At 29.8% G+C, this 16,313-nt stretch overlaps 1 protein-coding gene across 4 annotated transcripts in view; it reads right to left on the minus strand.

The window, feature by feature from the left end:
• Positions 1–16,313, minus strand: part of LOC107455203 (tight junction protein 1) — a 383,960-nt gene that overhangs the window by 186,761 nt on the left and 180,886 nt on the right. Inside the window, exon 1 of one of the 4 annotated variants that reach the window (XM_071177722.2) lies at positions 15,626–15,919. The exons of the other annotated variants lie outside the window; for them this stretch is intronic. Coding sequence (XP_071033823.2) covers positions 15,626–15,643 — 18 coding nt within the window. The 5' untranslated portion in view covers positions 15,644–15,919. Of the gene's footprint in view, positions 1–15,625; positions 15,920–16,313 lie in introns of those variants that run through there. 4 annotated transcript variants of the gene reach the window in all.

Below are 16,313 nucleotides of genomic sequence, written 5' to 3' on the forward strand. Positions count from 1 at the left end.
GCCTTAAAATATAAATAAAGGAAGCTCTGATTTTTTTTAAGGCAAATTTTATGCTGTTTTCAAACTGATGTGAATTTGTGAATTTTCAACAGATATTCATAACTTTTCAAGTTTAGCCTATCATTAGTCAGAGCATTTTGCTTCTTTTTTCTTACTTTAAACATTATAGAAAAAAAAATTAACGAAAGTAATAAAAAGAATTTAAAATAATAATAAGAAAATTAAACCTTGAAAGAGTGCAGTTATTCGCATTAAATTTCTTTCAAGGAGTTTAAAAGGTGTGAGACCAGAGGTTCTCAACCTTTCAAGCTCTGTATCTCAATTGGTCATGCACCTCAATGTGAGGTCATACCTCATTCAACAACAATACCCTATGTTGACAATATCCTATGTTGTCAATACAAGTAGTACCATCAAAATTTGAAATGCAAGCAAAGTTATTAAATGAAACTATTCACAAATTTTATACACACAATATATTACTACACATATCTTAATTTGGAGCATATTATTAATTGTTAGAACACATTAACAGAACATATGAAATCAAAGAATCAAATAGAAACTAAATATATTTGAGGTAGTTTATAAGATTTATGTGAAGTTGATAGGTAATGTAATAGTCAGGCACTTTCACAACATTAAGAAGAGGGCTGACACTGCTTTTCTCTAAGTTTTTGAACATTAAGTTGTAACTGCGAAAAACCAGTTAGATGCACTTTTTTTGTTTATTTTTTTAGATACGTTAGGGAAGTTTACGGTTTTTGAGTAGCAAAACAGAATGAAACGTTAAGGAAAAAAAAGAGCAAAGAATTCTCTAAAAAGTAAAAAAATTTTGTAAATAGCGAAAACTTTCAAACAAATCAGTCTTTTCATTTGAAAAAAACATCAGTTAATTTTATCAATAAAAATGCAGTGCGTCCCGCATTGTATTTCTAGCTATACGCTTAACAATTTACGATTTTTGAAGAAAAAATCCAACAATGAATTCTATATTCCATCGTGCTTTTTAAACATTTTTCTACACACCTTTCTTAGACTCATTTTTTACGCAACTAAACAAAATGTAACGTTAAGTTAAAGACCCTAAACAGCGGCGACGCTTACAATATTTTTAACATAAATTTATTTACTCACGCCATACTTATTCTACGCCAAAGAAACACGCCCCCCCCCCTCAGGTTGAGAACCAGGTTAGACAATTAAAAAAAAAAAACTGGAAAAATTTATTTATTAAAAAAAATAGTAATTTGAGCTCGCGTTTTGAAACCAACTAACATGGATCACAAAATGATAATGAATGAATTAACGAAATATTTTCAACAAATTTAAGTACATAGTACTGAGTGTAAAATGATTTCGTAGTCAGAATTTAACTATCTAGTAAGTGAAATTCATTATATTCTCAAGCAAAATAAAAGCCTTATCTAAAATGCGTCCACACACAAAAAAAAAAAAAAAACTCTTTTTTTTTTAATATTTTCTAAATGGATTAGCGTAAAAAGAATTTCAAGCTAGCTAAAAATGCGAAAACGCTAATTTGAAAAAGAAAACTTATCTAAAAAGGTAACTAAAAAAAAGAGAGAAAAAAATAAGCTGCCTTGTCAGAATTTTTTATTTCGCTTCCTAGAAAACAAATTGCACGAGGAGCACAGGAAGGAAAAAAAGAACTGCCTAGCGAAATTAACGCTCACGCTCAATGGTTTTTAAACTATATGACGAGCAATTGGGTTAACCTCAACTTTTTTTCTCGATTCTTTTGTCTACCCAAATTAGACATAAGAATAAAAAAAAATCCTTTACACGACTTCTCGATCAGAATTTTAAATAATGATTATAGGTCGGGAAAAAAACTGCTGGTTACATAAAAAAAAACAGCTTTTCCTTCATAATTACCATGCAAAACCATAAAGACTGAAGGCATAGACAGGCTCTTTAGTATACTTTTATTTAAAGGGATAAAATAATAATAATAAATAACGTAACACAAATAACTACTATTTTTTTATAAACAGAATCAAGCATTCACAAATTCGTTCAATTACGAATGCATGCGCCTATTCTATGATTCATCAATATGAATGGAAATATGAAATAGAATTTTTGTTAATATCTTTTGTTATTCAAGAAAGGTATCCAAATTTATAATCTGCAATTAATTAGAAACAGAGTTTGAAAAAAAATGAATTTTGAGTCAGCCAGGAATATTGAGGGCAAAAATTCAAAGATTCTAAGTTTGCCAAATCTTACATTAACAACCAAAGAACTTTATTTATATACACTTATTTCATTGATATAATTCCAAAAATACAAATAAGCCCCTAAAATCTTCCAGCCCCCCCCCTCGAAAAAATACAAAAGTTTTCCATCAGTTCTTGTTAGGGTGATAAAAAAATCAGAATTTTCTTTATAAGTTCTTTTATAAAAGCACATATACTAAAGTCTTATAATAAGTACAAAAAACTTTCCCTATTATCGAAAGTTAAAAACTTTTCGGCATCTTTCTTTTTCTGAGGTAATAGAAAAGAATAAATTTTATATCCGGAATACACAATTGACCCGAACATTATATTCAAAAGTCTTATTTTAAACATGATATTTGGCATAACATTATTTATATTTACAACACAAAACTTCAAAAAAAATCTATTAATGAATTATATGTCATTTTACTACACTTTAAGGTGATATCATTTTCTTAACATAACTGTTTAGGTTATTTACTACAATTATTATTATTTTTAAAAAAATATTAGGTATTAAAGACTTTAAATTTATAAGATAACGAAGTGTTTAAATATTTCAAATTCTTGCTAAAAAGTTTTCGAAGTCGTATTATTTTAAAATATAGAGTATAAGAAAGTATGATCGTAACTAAGCATTTTAAAAAATATCAGCTGTACCTGCAGTTTTATTAGATGGGCGAAATCAGGGGGGGGGCGAACGAGGTAGCTTTGTGTCAAAAAATAAAAACGTAATTTTCTGTCTTGGAAATATTTCAAAAAACGAGAAGAATTCAGAAACGAATTTGTTTTTTTGTAATAAATTACCCTTACAGTGAAACTTTTAAATAGCGTCTAGCTTTAACAGAATTAATTTATTTAAAAAAATCGAAAATGCTTAAAACATATAACTCGAAGGCAGTGCATAAACAATTAGAAAACGATTACAATTTCTAATTAAGAGTTGTTGTTTTTTCCAATGTCCACCCAATTGACCCTCGTCATTCAGGTACCAGTAGGTCAAATTTGTTGGCCACTCTTTCAGATGTAACATATTAGATGGGCCAACGTCGCTCGCACAGTAAGACAAGTAATACAGAGAATGAAAGAACATCCATGCCTTATCCGGGATTCAAACCCAGGACCTTTCTGGTGTGAAGTCATCTCCCTGCCCACAACGCAGTCCGATTGGAATCTAATTAAAAGTTTATTTAAATATACCCTTTGTTTAATAACAAAAAGCTCTAAAATCAAAATCTTTAATACTCAAATATTCGGCAAAAAAATAAATAAGCAGCAAATCAGCAAAAAAGCTAGTTTCACACAGCTCCAAAAAGTATAAAATTTTAAAGCTGCATTTGGTTCAGATATATTTACTGAAAAAAGAATCTTGCTTTAAAATACGTGTTAAGAATGATTATCATTGACGAGCTACTCATTCACTTGGCAGGAGAGAATGATTCTGTAGAAGTTGTTTCACCTTCGCAAAAGTGCTGCAGAGGAGAAGTGGATATTTAGGAGTAGGCGAAAAAAAATAACGCGTACTCCCTTTTATTTTTTCTCTCCTTTCCCCTATCTTACTTTTTTTTTTTTTTTTTTTTTTTTTTTTTTTTTTTTTTTTTAAATCTCTTAATCTCTCTATCTTTTAAGAAAGAGTCTATTGGTGTTTTTGCTTTATTATAGTGGAAAACAAAATTGGAGCGTTAAATGATTTTTCATAAGTATTTTTTTTTTCAACTTTGCCAAGAATTAATCTACATAATTCGATTTTTCTTATATAATTTGTAATAGCACAATTATTTTTAATTTCATAAATCTTTCTGCAAAAAAATTTTTTAAATTTTTTTAAATTTATTTATTTTTATTTTTTTGCTATTTTTTGCTTATTTCAAAAATTGTTTTATTTTTTAATTACTATTCGTTTAGTCTTAGCTTTTTACTTTTATGTTCTGGTAAATCACACTTTATTATTGTTACTTTTCTATTCCAGAGTAATGACAAAATTATAAAAAACTTTCATATCATCCGAAAGAGGATATTTTGCTCTGCGGAAACTATATTTTGCTTTTTGTTCGAATTAATTTATATTAATTTTCCGATTATTAAAATGGAATGCAAATTTAAGAAAAATGAGCCTTTCCGAAACCTTCCTCGATTTCGATTTAATAAAGGTTTAGAGTACTCTAGCTAGTAAGTGATTGAAATATTTTACTTTCACAGACATAAACGCGAGTTCTTAAAAATGTTAGAAAAATTATGAACGACTAAATTTAAATATTATAATTAAATATTACGTTTACTAAAAAAGTGCTTAAAATTTGTTTCAAAAATCATATCATTAAATGCACATAAATACAGCTGAAATGAAACTTATTGATCTTCTTTATGTAGTAAATTTAAAAAAAACGCAAGTAGCAAAATGTTTTCCAATTTTCAGAAAGAAATAAAAAAGGTTTGCTACTCCGATGACAGAAAAATTATTTACGATGTTTTGATTCAACGAATTGTAAATTATGTGGCACAGTAAATAACAAATTTTACCCCCAACACGAAAAAATTGGTTAAAAAACAAGAAGAATAAGAAATAAAAACCTTAATGTAATAAAATAAATCAAGCATCTTAACTTTAAAATATCAATTTTCATAATTGCGAATATGCATATTTTTTTTAACCAACATAACAGGATTTGTTTTACGTGTATTTAAGCAACAACGAAGAAAAAAATGCTTAAATACAAAACTTTGCTTCAGCGATAAAATTTATATGAAAGTAAACTTCTTTACAAAACTAAAAATAAGAAAAAGTAATTGGGAGGTTTTAGTAAATTACAGCAAAGGCTAATTATTTTAATGAGGTGAGCGTGATTGTAAAGATCAATTTCAAACACAAAAGCAGATAACAGATATAACACAACGTCGAAAGAAAAATTCTCTCGCTACGTTGCCAGATTTATAAGATACTAAAACTAGATAATAATTAGAGTAATTCTTTCAGACGATTTTTTTTAAGTGTAAAAAAAAAAGCAAGAGAAAAATGTTTCATAGTGGAGGATTTATTGAATGCATTATGCAATTTTAATTTCTCGATGGTGCAGATAATTATTTTTCTCTTTTAAGTATACTGATAAAAGTATTGTTAAAAAAGAATTTGCTTTTTAATTTTATCGGTGAAAATAACATTTTAATCATTTTTATTTTTATACCAGGATAGTAAGTTGAGCTTCAAGGGAAATAAATAAAAAAAATGAATTAGCTACGATGATAGTGTGTTAAAAAAATATTTGTTAGTTTTAAAGAGAGAAATAAGTTTCCTAATTAGAAAATTAGGCTGCAAACGATAAAAACTAATCCTCGTAAAAATCTTCAATAATTCTATATTCCTCGATAAAAATCTTTGAAAATTCTGCATTTACGATTTAAACAAATAAAAACGGTCAGTTGAGGTTTAAAGTTCGCGAATTTGAAAACTTCATTTTCTATAAGTAAGTATCATTAACATTAATTTTATGTTCTGCAAGTTTTATAGACAATTGCAAACCATAAAGTGTTTTTTTCGTCGTATTTATTAAGCAATAAAATTATAATTAGAAAATAATAATGAAATATAGCCATTTAGAAAATCGTGTTCAGAGTATAAGGGGCAAATAATATATAAAATTTTCTAAAAATATGATAAACTTAAATTTTAAGTTATCACAATACCGACAAACTTTTACAGTAAGTTAAGTGTTTTTATTCGTCTTACTTATGAAATTAAAACCGTATATTCGAAAACCACTGTGAAGAATGGGCCATTTATAAAATAGTTTCGAAAAAAAATCAAATTCTTTTAGTCCCTTTTTTTTAAAAAAAAAAAAAAAATAGTCAGCAAAATAATAAAGAAAAATGACTAACTTTTTTCTTAAAAAATTATAATAACAATAAAGCTAAAAACACTAAAAATAATGTTAGATTTGAGAAATTTTTATAGCTGTTTTGTAATCAACAACTTAAGCTATAGCTGTTGTACTCGTAATTGCAAATAAATGCGCAATACATGTATGACTACACATGAAAAAGTTTGAACTCAATTTACAAAATTTGCAATGTCTTCCTATTCATTCGATAGTATGTTAGAAGCTAAGAACGATATTATCAGGAGCACGCTTTTCTTTCTTTCTTTTTTTTATCAGGAGCATGCTCAATACTGGAATAGTTGCGTATTATAATATATACGGTCCCATATTTGGATGAGCGATTTGATCAGGCCAACGAAAAGCAATTTCTACAAAAAAAATCTATATCTGTCAAAATACTGCTTCCTAACAAAAATTCGGCAACAACTCAGAATATCATGGAAGAATTTAAATTTTTATTATTCCAGTCGTTTGCTTCTTATGACATTACGTATTTTTTTATTCGTTTTTTTAAACTTAGTTTCAAATTCTGCGGCGTAGGGGACTATACTCTACTAAATTTCAATTAAAAGAAAAACAGTATTTACTTTTGGAGCTTGGATATATATATATTTGGGCATGTCAGAACATTTTAAATAAAATACTTACACTTGTGACAGTAAATTCTATTAATCGAGTGCACCACGCTGCTTCTGCAAGTGGAGGATTATTTTGAAAACATTGTATTGTAGTTTTTTCTCAGTTATCAGCGCCATTTGTCGTCGAACTTTGAAACTAATTTTTAAATTTTAAGAGGGTAAACTTAGTCAACACATTTTATCTACTTCGCCCCTTCCCCACCGAATGGTTTTTCTGATGATCAGTCATTATTGAAACAGCCGGCAAACATTTTGACAATTTTCTAAATTTAATACAGATTTTCACTCGAACCATTCGAGCATTAAGCCAACCTCGGCAAAAACTTTTCATATTAAATTTGGCTTCACCCTCATCGGTATTTTATTTATTTATTTATTTATTTATTTTAAATGTGAGTTTAGATAAACCTAGGGTAAACCATTAAGTTTTAAAACGTTAAAAAAATATCAAAATGTAAACAAATTATTGCAGAGCTTCTTTCCCACTGCGTTATCATAAATAATCCTGCACTTATTTGTTTGCAGTTTGATAATTTGAAGAAAAAAAATGCCAACATTTGCAATGTGATGGTTTTTACCTGAGGTTACTTTTTCTATATACTTCAGATATTAAATCACTTATACAGCTGAAAGGAAACGTTTCATCGAGGGTTTCTCCCGCACTATGGCGTTCATTGAAATGAAGTTAAAAATGGAACGTTTTGTGTCAAATGAAAATGCCTTTTGAGAATAGTATCACCCATGACCACTAACATGTCTCATAGCAATTCACATATTTGATACATTGGGATATCTATTCCAAGTTATAAATAATAAAAAAAACAAGTTAAATCAAACCAAGATTTCCGCTTCATAAAATTATAAAAGTTGCAACAGACACCAAATAAGATATCCTCGTTGGTTTTCGTAAACGCGCCTCCTTCAACAATACCAGAGTATACAAATCCCACAAACCCTAATTACTCAAAACATTACAAAAGGTAGGTTGGCAACACCAACACAACATCCCAGAAGGCTGGCTGTGTTGAGAGAGTTTCGTCCAGTATATCGAGTTATCCCACCATACTGGATGCAGCCTTTTCGGCAAGAGGTGATAAACTCAATTTACTTCTGGAATCTAACCAGAAGGCGAGTTAGTTTCATTCCCTGTCGTCCCCCCTCAACCCAGAGGCGTTTTCCTTTCCCAAAGAGGGGGTATAAAACAAAGGTGAATGCCATTTGCCTGCACATCCTGCAAAAGATTTGATAAATAGCCAAATCGTGCAAATGGACGGATGATGCTCTTCCAGGTGCAGCAAATATCTGATTGAAGTACAGTGTGGAGTGTTTGATATACAGTCATTAGCATACCCTGCATTACCATAAGTATATAATCGGTAAACTTTTCCCATGGCTCAAAATGGGAGTTTATGAAAACGGACACAGCTCAAAATGTGACTAACTATTGTAAGTTCTAATGTGATGCCATCCATTTGACTAAATCAGTCACTACATTTTTTTAGTCATTTTTAAAACGACGGTAAAAATCAACAGTTGTCTTTACAAGGTTGTCGCAGATACTATAAATTTATAAATCGTGGTAATAAATTTACATTGCATTATCAATATCATCAGTTATTTTCAGTCGTGAAAAATTTTCTATTTCTGAAAAATAACCACGTTTTCAAAAGTGGCCACTATTTAAACTGCGGTAGCTGGTCACCGGCCAACAGCATAATGTTCTGATTTTGGCCAGCAGCGCTAACAGTTAGATAAAAAGATTTTTTTTTCTTTTACAAAAAATATCGATAACAAGAATTAAATTATACCATACAATTCTCGTATTATAAGCTAAATATCATTTCATGAGCATTTAAAACAAAAACAAATTAAATACTACATTACGAAGTACATAATTAGACGACGAAAAAAATCTTTAAATTTCTCAAAGACATTAAATAATAGGGAAATGAGGGAATTATTCTTATAGATTATCTCACAAATCTGACTTTTAAATAGTATTAATGAAAATTATACGTCCAACTTGCGACATTTCAGTGAAATTCATTCGTAGAGACTCCTTTACCCAGACAGCAGTTCTATCAAATTGAATGTTTCGCACACAGCTCGCTAAATCCAATTCAAACTTTTAAACAAACACAAATATATCATTAAAGAGTTAATCGGAACGGAATTCTAAGCTTTTTTGTTCCCTCGAAGAATAGAATAAGTGATATTTTTAACATTATGTTACACATCCTATAAGCGTAGTGATTTTCATTAGTAACATTTCAGGAAGATGTTCACTATGGAACTATTATTTCTAAAGTACAAATAACATTTCGAGTTCAGTGAACGCTACTTTTCAATTAAAATAACTTACAGTAAACAATTAAAATGATGTATAAGGTTCAATAAACATCTAATAGAACAATAGGAATAACGTGATGACATCTGGTGACGATTTCGATTTTAAAACCAGTGATTTTATTCAACTTAGAAAACTACGCATCTGAGGAAGCAAAACTTCTGATTCTCCGGGTGCTTTTTTCTCGATTTAAAACAATATAAATCTCTCAGCTAAAGATATAGTATAGAAAAAGTGAACATATTATGATTAAGAAAAATATGTAATTAGTAATTGAGTCAGTAATTATTTAAAACAGAATTAAAACCAAAATTGTCGTTAAAAGATCAAAATCAAGTTGTTGTTTTTAAGAGATGATATGACTTAGTATATTAGTTACGATATGTACCAACTCATAATAATGATTAGATCTTTCAAAATAATGCTTTACGAAAGTAGGATAAAACAAGCATCATTGAACAATGAATAGTATGTATGGTATTAGTATATTAAAGAATTTAAAAATAAGATATGAGCTGTAGTAAAACTTTAGAATAACAAATAAAATCGGAATGATAAAATATGAAATGATCGTGTTCCCATACAAAAAATATATATTATCGACTAATAAACTTTAATCCTGTCTTCTGTGGGCTTTTCAATAATCAAAATATCCTTACTGTTTATTTCGATGGAATTAAGCATTCGACTGTTAAACGATGATTACAGCAAATTTTGAAAAGTGTACAGCTATGGTTATCATATTCGGGAACATTTTACTAGTTACGAAGGTACTGCGAATAGGGTAGTATAAATGCCACGAAAATATCTCGAATTCGCAAACACTAGCAGAAGTCCATAGTTTATTACACAAATGTTTAAATACCTAGGGTTTGTTATCACAGTTTTAAAAAAGGAAATAAAAAAATTTTTAAAAAAGATCAAATTTCATAAGACAAATTTGAATAATGATAAGTGCTATGTCTACTTCCTTAAATATAGGCGTCCATTTTCTAAACTAGCATTTTGAGCTGTGTCTAAAATAAAAAGTTCACCAACGAGGTACTCCAATGAGCACCCAAGAATGATATTTTACAGACAAACTAAAACAGGTCCAATTTCCTAAACAACTGAAACGAACCAAACTAAAACAGATCCAATTTCTTAAACAACTGTGAAGAACCAAACTAAAACAGATCCAATTTCCTAAACAGCTGTAACGAACCAAACTAAAACAGATCCAATTTCCTAAACAACTGTAACGAATCAAACTAAAACAAACAGATCCAATTTCTTAAGCAACTGTAACGAACCAAAATAAAACAAACAGATCAAATTTCTTAAATAACTGTGACGGACCAAAGTAAAACAGATTCAATTTCCTAAGCAACTGTAACGAACCAAACTAAAACAGATCTAATTTCTTAAACAACTGTGACGAACCAAACTAAAACAGATCCAATTTCTTAAGCAAATGTGACGTACCAAACTAAAACAAACAGATCCAATTTCTTAAGCAACTGTAACGAACAAAAATAAAACAAACAGATCCAATTTCTTAAACAACTGTGACGGATCAAACTAAAACAGATCCAATTTCTTAAACTGTGACAAATCAAACCAAAACAGATCCAATTTCTTAAACAACTGTGACGAACCAAACCAAAACAGATCCAATTTTTTAAAAAACTGTGATGAACCAAACCAAAACAGATCCAATTTCCTAAGCAACTGTGACGAATCAAACTAAAACAGTTCCAATTTTCCAAGTAACTGTAACGAACCAAACTAAAACAGATCCAATTTCTTAAACAACTGAAACGAACCAAACTAAAACAGATCCAATTTCTTAAACAACTGTGACGGACCAAACTAAAACAGGTCCAATTTCTTAAACAACTGTGACGAACCAAACTAAAACAGATCCAATTTCTTAAACAACTGTGACGGACCAAACTAAAACAAATCCAATTTCCTAAACAACTGTTACGAACCAAACTGAAACAAAGCCAAATCATAAGAACATTCAATTTTATGAAATCCAAAACTAGTAGTTACATAATTATATCCCAAAACGAAAGTTAGGTGTGTGTGAAATATAGTTGAAAAGGAAACGAATAACTCCTCCATCCATCATTCGTTGCTTAATTGAAAATACTCTAGATTCCGGGGCACAGAATGATAATGAAATACCCCTTTACCCTGGCGTGTTTTAGAGAAATAAAGGGCAGCAACAGAAGGGTAAAATGATGGACAGATTAATAAATTGTTGATGGTATGAAATGGGGGGGGGTCAAGGGAGATGCCGGCAACAACAGATGTTCAATGACTGTATAATGTAACGAGCATAGAACAAAAGGGAGAGAGAACTTGTTCGGAAAGATATGAAAGCGTGGGTAGAACAAATTAAATATGTAATGCGTTCTATGAGGGGGGAATGCGACAGGTTGCATTCTATTCCAAGACAAGTCGAAAGGGAGGACAGGAAAAATGCAGGAGTCTTCCTTATGAATAATAACGTTGGATACATTAGACACCAAAATATCGTCTCATAAACGATAATAATATCACATGGATGAATTTTGTCAAGCAAAACAATAGCAATATCCATTTGGGTTGCCACGTTTGTATTAGACATGTGATTAATAAAATACTTGGGAAATTATTTGTTTTGGTAGAGTTTCCAATGCTTTTAAATAAGATGAAACCGCTTATTAGCTCATATAAAGATTTAAACTATAATCTACAAAGATTATAAAAAACCACATATTTAAAAAAAATCAAGTAAAAAATAAGTTTAAGCCATAATTTTACAATAGAGCCATGATCACACGTTATTACTGATAACATATAATCAGGTCTGCCAACTACTATGGATTTAGCGAAATATTTTGTAGAGAGGTTGACAAATAAAAACCAAAGCTTTTAGAGTTTTCGGTAGCTTCACCAACATTTTAAAAATCTCATTGCAAGAGAGCTGGGACAGAGTGGCGTTTTGCATTAACTTGTAAATCATTTACATATAGTGGTGTAAAAAATGAATTTAATTTACAAAAAAAGAATTATACATAAAAACAAACTTATAATATGAGTCGCGATGGCTCAGAGGATAGAGCGTTCACCTTCCAATGAGACGAACCGGGTTCGAATCTCAGTCGATACGAATTCCGCATCCATCTTGCACCGACCACCGTGCTGACGTGAAATATCCTCAGTGATAGAAGGATCATGGATTAGAGTCCCCTTACCGTCAGGCTAACCGTGGGAGGTCCTTGTTGTCTTCCTCTCCATGTAACGCAAATCCGGATTAGTTCCATCAAAAAGTCCTCCACGAAGGCTAATTTCTCCCTATACTTAATCCAGGAGTTCCCTTGTCTTCTGGATTGGGTTCAAAATTACAAGGCTACGGAGTTGAACATTAGTAGTCGTAAACCCAAAAATTGGGTCGGCTGTTCAACGACGGTAAGTTTAAAAAAAAAAAAAAAACTTAGAACATTTGAAAAATTTTCCCCAAAAGAGCTGAAAAGTGGCAGCTATGTAGAATACGCAATACATACTCTAAATTAGCAGATCAAGCGGGACTGAGCTACAAACTAAATCTGCCGGAAAAGTAAGTATATAGAGGGTACGAATTATATAGAAAAGATCGATAGCTGTAACTAGAGCACATCGCATTTACGGAACCAGTATTTACCAGAGAAATCTTAAATTTCGAAACATTTTTATAAACGTGATTTTTTTTAATAAAAATTATTTTTAAAAAAAACGATTTACTTCAATTCAATTAGATTTTGTAGATTTATATCAATTTTTTTTTACATTTTTTAAAAAAATTAGGGGACTAAGTCCCCTGTTCACTGACGCTCACCAACCCCGATGATTGCCTCGCAATAATTGCTGTTTCTTGCCATGAAACAGTTAAAATTATTCAACTAAAAATATAATAAATAAAATTAGCATTTTTGTCAAATTCAAACTGTGCACTTATTTGCTATTCATAATTATTTGGAGCTAATAAAAATTTTATGGGAAGAGTTTTCTTGCCGAAACGAACTCTTATAAATTTAAAAGAATTACTCATATCTAAAACAGTAATTTAAAGCAAAAAATAAATCTTAAAAATAATTTAGCTCGGCTGCGCAGTTCAAGAAAAGACAGCATAACCATAACGTTAAAAAAGTTAAAAACAGCCTTTGCATTTATTTGATTCGTAATTAAAACGGATTTTTGCTTGCCAAATAGTTTTGTTTAAATTTAAGCCTCGACGAAAGTTTCGTAACTAAAAACTTCTCTTTTTTGAATATTAAAACTCAAAATTTGAGATTTAACTAATCTAAGTCTTAAATGTATGGACTAAAATATATAATTTATGTACATTTGGGGCATCTTTTCGCTCTTGGTACCCAATCTCTCATCTACTTATAGTATATAAGGAGCATTCTTCGTTGACTACCACTTTTCCAAGTTGCCAACCGCATAAACATAAGAAGAATGGCAGAATTTTAAACATAAGAAGGTGGCAGAATTTTTTCGGACTTTCTGCGATAAACTTCCCTAGCACTAATATATATATATATATATATATATATATATATATATATATATATATATATATATATATATATATATATATATATATATATTGTCTTAAAATACTTTTAATTATAACAATTACTAATTTAAAGTAACAGAAACGTTGTGTTTACAGAAAAAATAAAATAAAAATGTATAAAAAATTTTTAATTGTAAAAATAAAAAAAATTTTAATTCTAATAAAATAGGCATTTGTAGGCGGAAAAATTCACTAATTATTTCCTCATCACGCGAATAGGGCTCTTTGAAAAAGGGATACTCAAATAAGTATGTAAAATATGGAGTTCTTTAAAGTAAAAAATAATGAAAGAAAGATCATCATTTCTAGAGCGAACTATCTTTTAAACTTTCGCGATTTCTTATCTTTTTATTTTATATTATTAATTTTATATTATTAATTATTTGAAATTCTAGCTGAAGCCAGTCATTACCGATTATTTTTTTAAATATCAAATGAGAATAAAAAAATCATGATTATTTCTTTGCCCTCTGATGCACAAGAAACATTCTGCAAAGAAAAAACATTTTTCGAAAAGTTATGCAGAAAGGAAAACCAAAATTTTTCCCTTCCCAAATGAAAAATCTTTCTGTAAAAACTCTGCAACGTTCTGCGACGATGTCGTCGCAATTCTGCCATGGGGATAAACATAAATACCCATGACTAATAAATAAATTTTAAAAGTCACATCGCATTATCAAAAATGCATCGCAATATTTTCCCATTTAATCTCATTTCCACACTGCTGCAAATATTTTTGTAACACAAATAAAAATTAGCAACATTCACAAAATTGTCATGTTCAATAGCTATAACTTTATATAGTATTCACGATATTGTCATATTCGACTCACCGATATGTAATTATCGATAGTCGGTGACCTGCATAAATCCGAACCTGGCGTCAGTCAAGTTTATATTTTCATTTAAAGGATAATAATATCGAAAGTTCGAGAATTAAAAATTCGTGATCAAAAAAAATATAAACAATTAATTATTTATATTAATAGTTTATATCAAAATGTTTTAGCATTAGAATTTAATACATTTAAAAGCCTTAAAATTGAAATGCCGTTTGGACGAATTAAAATAAGGATATTAATGTTTAACATTACCACTGACAGTGAAATATAATATTTCTTCAATATTCGATAATTCATAATGTCTGTATGTTTGTTCTTAGCACGCTTTACTTTTGCACTTATGAGTTTTGAGTTTAGTTAGCTTTCTAGAGGTTCCGTCTGCTTCGATTTTTACAAATTTTGTAAAAAAAAAAATTTAAAAAAAAAATTTTAGGACGTGTCAACGCACGTTTTACTTTATAACAATGGTTTTCATCAATGAAATTTCGTATTTTCGATACTGTGCTCGAGCCACATTACTCAGGAAAAAGATGATAGTTTATAAAAGAAATAGTTTATGAAATATTTTTGAAAAGGTTAAGGGTTAAAAAGGTTTGAATAGGTTATGAAAGAAATAGTTTATAAATCACCCTTTGAAATTTTGCAAAACGCTGGGGGAAAAAACACGATTACAATCGGCTCACCCGTTATCAAGTTATTAGCGAACATAAATCCAGGCAGACTTCGCTTTTATGAATAGAGAGAAGTAAATACATTTTAAGTCAATCAGAAACTCAGACAAATTAACTAAAATATTTTTAAATAAGAATATAATGTACACAAAGAGAAAACGCAGCTCATAATACAAATATCATACAATAATATATTTTAATTTTTAAAGAGATGAAAGTGAATTAAAAATACCACCATAAAAAATTTTGAAAAAATAATATTTAACGCATTCTTTTATGCCAATTTAAATCTATGACTGTAAATATAAGATTGATTAAGTTAAAAACCATCAACGAATACGAAATAAAAGAATGCATTCAATTAGGGAAAAACAAAATGACAGAGGGAAAAGAAAACTAAAAAATCCCTGTCACTTACCACCTGTGGGAGTTTCATGACTAGAGCAGCGCACAGGATCGCCAAAATCTATGGACTCAAGCACAAAAACGAGCCAAATCGACAAACAAGAATGTAAAAAAAAAAAACGGGCGATACACTCTGTTTTTATCAATAAAAAAATTAAAAAGAAACGTTCGGTTTTCGTTTTTCTTTTCTTTTTCACTCTTCAGATGTTCGATTGTTCGGAAAGCAACAGAGAAGAACTCTAGAAGATTCCGACAGTTCGAATAGGTGCAACTGACGGAGAGTTGTTGCAAGGAAAAGCCCTTTCTCGCGGGCTTTTTTAGTAGGGGTGGTTGGGGAGGGAATAGTTGCGCGGACGCACGCTCCGAAAAGTGCGCGAGAGATCGATGGAATTGGAGGATCTTTGACTCAGGTGAAGAGCTGACAAAAAATAGACCGCTATTTTATTTAAAAAGAGAGAAGTGAGGTAAACAAATGGCTTTGAAATATCTTGCATAAAAGAGAAATTCTTGTTTGCCTGCTAAAAATAGCGTTGTTGTAAAATAGTGTCATTACTATTAGCAATAGCTCATTATGTGTTTGTTATAGCTTTAGATGAAAATATAGAATTTTATTTAGCTAGAAAAGGGAGGAGGAAAATATAGCCTCGAATTTTGTTGCATAAAATATAAATTTTTGATTTGTCCTTATTCAGCGGTAAAGG

This window comes from Parasteatoda tepidariorum, chromosome 3 (genome assembly GCF_982258835.1).
Source record: "Parasteatoda tepidariorum strain Cologne lab strain chromosome 3, Ptep-v5.0, whole genome shotgun sequence".
In the NCBI taxonomy this organism is placed as follows: domain Eukaryota; kingdom Metazoa; phylum Arthropoda; class Arachnida; order Araneae; family Theridiidae; genus Parasteatoda; species Parasteatoda tepidariorum.